Source organism: Mandrillus leucophaeus, unplaced genomic scaffold (genome assembly GCF_000951045.1).
Source record: "Mandrillus leucophaeus isolate KB7577 unplaced genomic scaffold, Mleu.le_1.0 Scaffold509, whole genome shotgun sequence".
Classification (NCBI taxonomy): Eukaryota; Metazoa; Chordata; class Mammalia; order Primates; family Cercopithecidae; genus Mandrillus; species Mandrillus leucophaeus.
This window is the reverse complement of record NW_012105464.1, coordinates 2,707,298-2,708,824: the sequence shown is the minus strand read 5'-3', so window position 1 is coordinate 2,708,824 and position 1,527 is coordinate 2,707,298. Positions and strand designations below refer to the sequence as shown.

The 1,527-nt window shown below is 54.4% G+C and overlaps 1 protein-coding gene across 1 annotated transcript; it reads left to right on the top strand.

Moving 5' to 3' along the window:
- The first annotated feature begins 6 nt into the window (after positions 1-6).
- Positions 7-795, top strand: LOC105551148 (putative ferritin heavy polypeptide-like 19). The gene is given in 1 exon segment (XM_011996298.1): positions 7-795. A coding segment is annotated over 1 exon segment (606 nt). The 5' UTR covers positions 7-189.
- The last annotated feature ends 732 nt before the right edge of the window (positions 796-1,527 follow it).

Below are 1,527 nucleotides of genomic sequence, written 5' to 3'. Positions count from 1 at the left end.
CCATGCCGATACCGCTACACGCTCTGGGCCCCTGGCGACCCCACCGCTTTTCCCCTCTTGCTCCCCGCGCCCCCGCTGCCCGCCCTGGACCCGCTGTCGCAGGTGCAACGGTACCACCACCCCAGCTGTGAGGCCGCCGTCAACACCCACATCACCCTGGAGCTCCATGCCTCCTACGTGTACCTGTCCATGGCCTCCTGCTTTGACGAGGACGACTCGGCCCTGGAGCACTTTGACTGCTACTTCCTGCGCCAGTCGCAGGAGAAAAGGGAGCACGCCCAAGAGCTGATGAGGCTGCACAACCCGCGCGGTGGCCGCATCTGCCTTCACGACATCAGGAAGCCAGAGCGCCAAGGCTGGGAGAGCGGGCTGGAGGCCATGGAGTGTGCCTTCCACCTGGAGAAGAACATCAACCAGAGTCTCCTGGAGCTGCACCAGCTGGCCAAGCAGAACGGCGATCCCCACCTGTGCAACTTTCTGGAGAACCACTTCCTGAACCAGCAGGCCAAGACCATCAAAGAGCTGGGTGGCTACCTGAGCAACCTGCGCAAGATGGGGGCCCCGGCAGCAGGCCTGGCAGAGTACCTCTTTGACAAGCTCACCCTGGGCCGCAGCGAGAAAGACACTTGAGCCCAGAGGGGCCCCGCAGCCACGGGGTGCCTTCCCCGGGTACGGCCACCAGGCGGGGCATCCATGTTGCCCTTTCAGAACGTTCTCTTCAGTTTTCTCCTCTCAGTTTTCCCGCTGTTGGCAATAAAGTTATGTATTCTCAAAGCAATAAAGGTATCCAGCTGACGCGTGTCTGCAACACTCGCACCTTTTAGGAATCAGGGCACATCCCCATGCAGGTTTAAAGTAGGTATCCAGCAGTCTCTCCACTCAGCTCTGTCCCATCTGCATGCAGCTCAGGATCTGCGGGGGTGGAGGGAAAAGATATTCTATGGGTCCCTGGAAAACACATTAGTCTTCCCCTTATAAACTCTGAGGGCAAGTGGGATGGGGTGGGGTGAGGTGGGGTAGGGTGGGGTGAGATGGGTGGGGTGGATGGGGTCGGGTGGGGTGTGCAGTCTTGGGCCATGGTATCTGTGGGTGCGTATGCATGGTAAGGTGTAAAGCATGGTGTGGAATTCATCCTAGTGGTTGCCTCTGGAGAAAAAGGGAAGGGAATGAGATTGGGCGGGGATAAAAATAATATAGTCTTTAACTTGACATGAAAAGTCATATTTTTAAAACATGCAAGTACTAGGAATTCTTGCTTCTGGGAAGCAAGATGGGGGCTCTGGCGGACAGTATGGCAGAGTACCTCTTTGGCAAGCTCACCTTGAGTGACATGGATAATGGGACTGAGCCTTAGGCTGCCTTCCCCACAGATAGGGGGTGATTTCCTGCATATTGCCCTTCAATTGTACCATTTCTCTCATTAAAGCTGGTTAAAAAAAAAAAAAAAAAAAAAAAAAACAGCTCAAAAGAAGGACTGAAAAACATAAGGTCAAAGCTGAAGGTCAAATTTGTAATATTGAATATAGA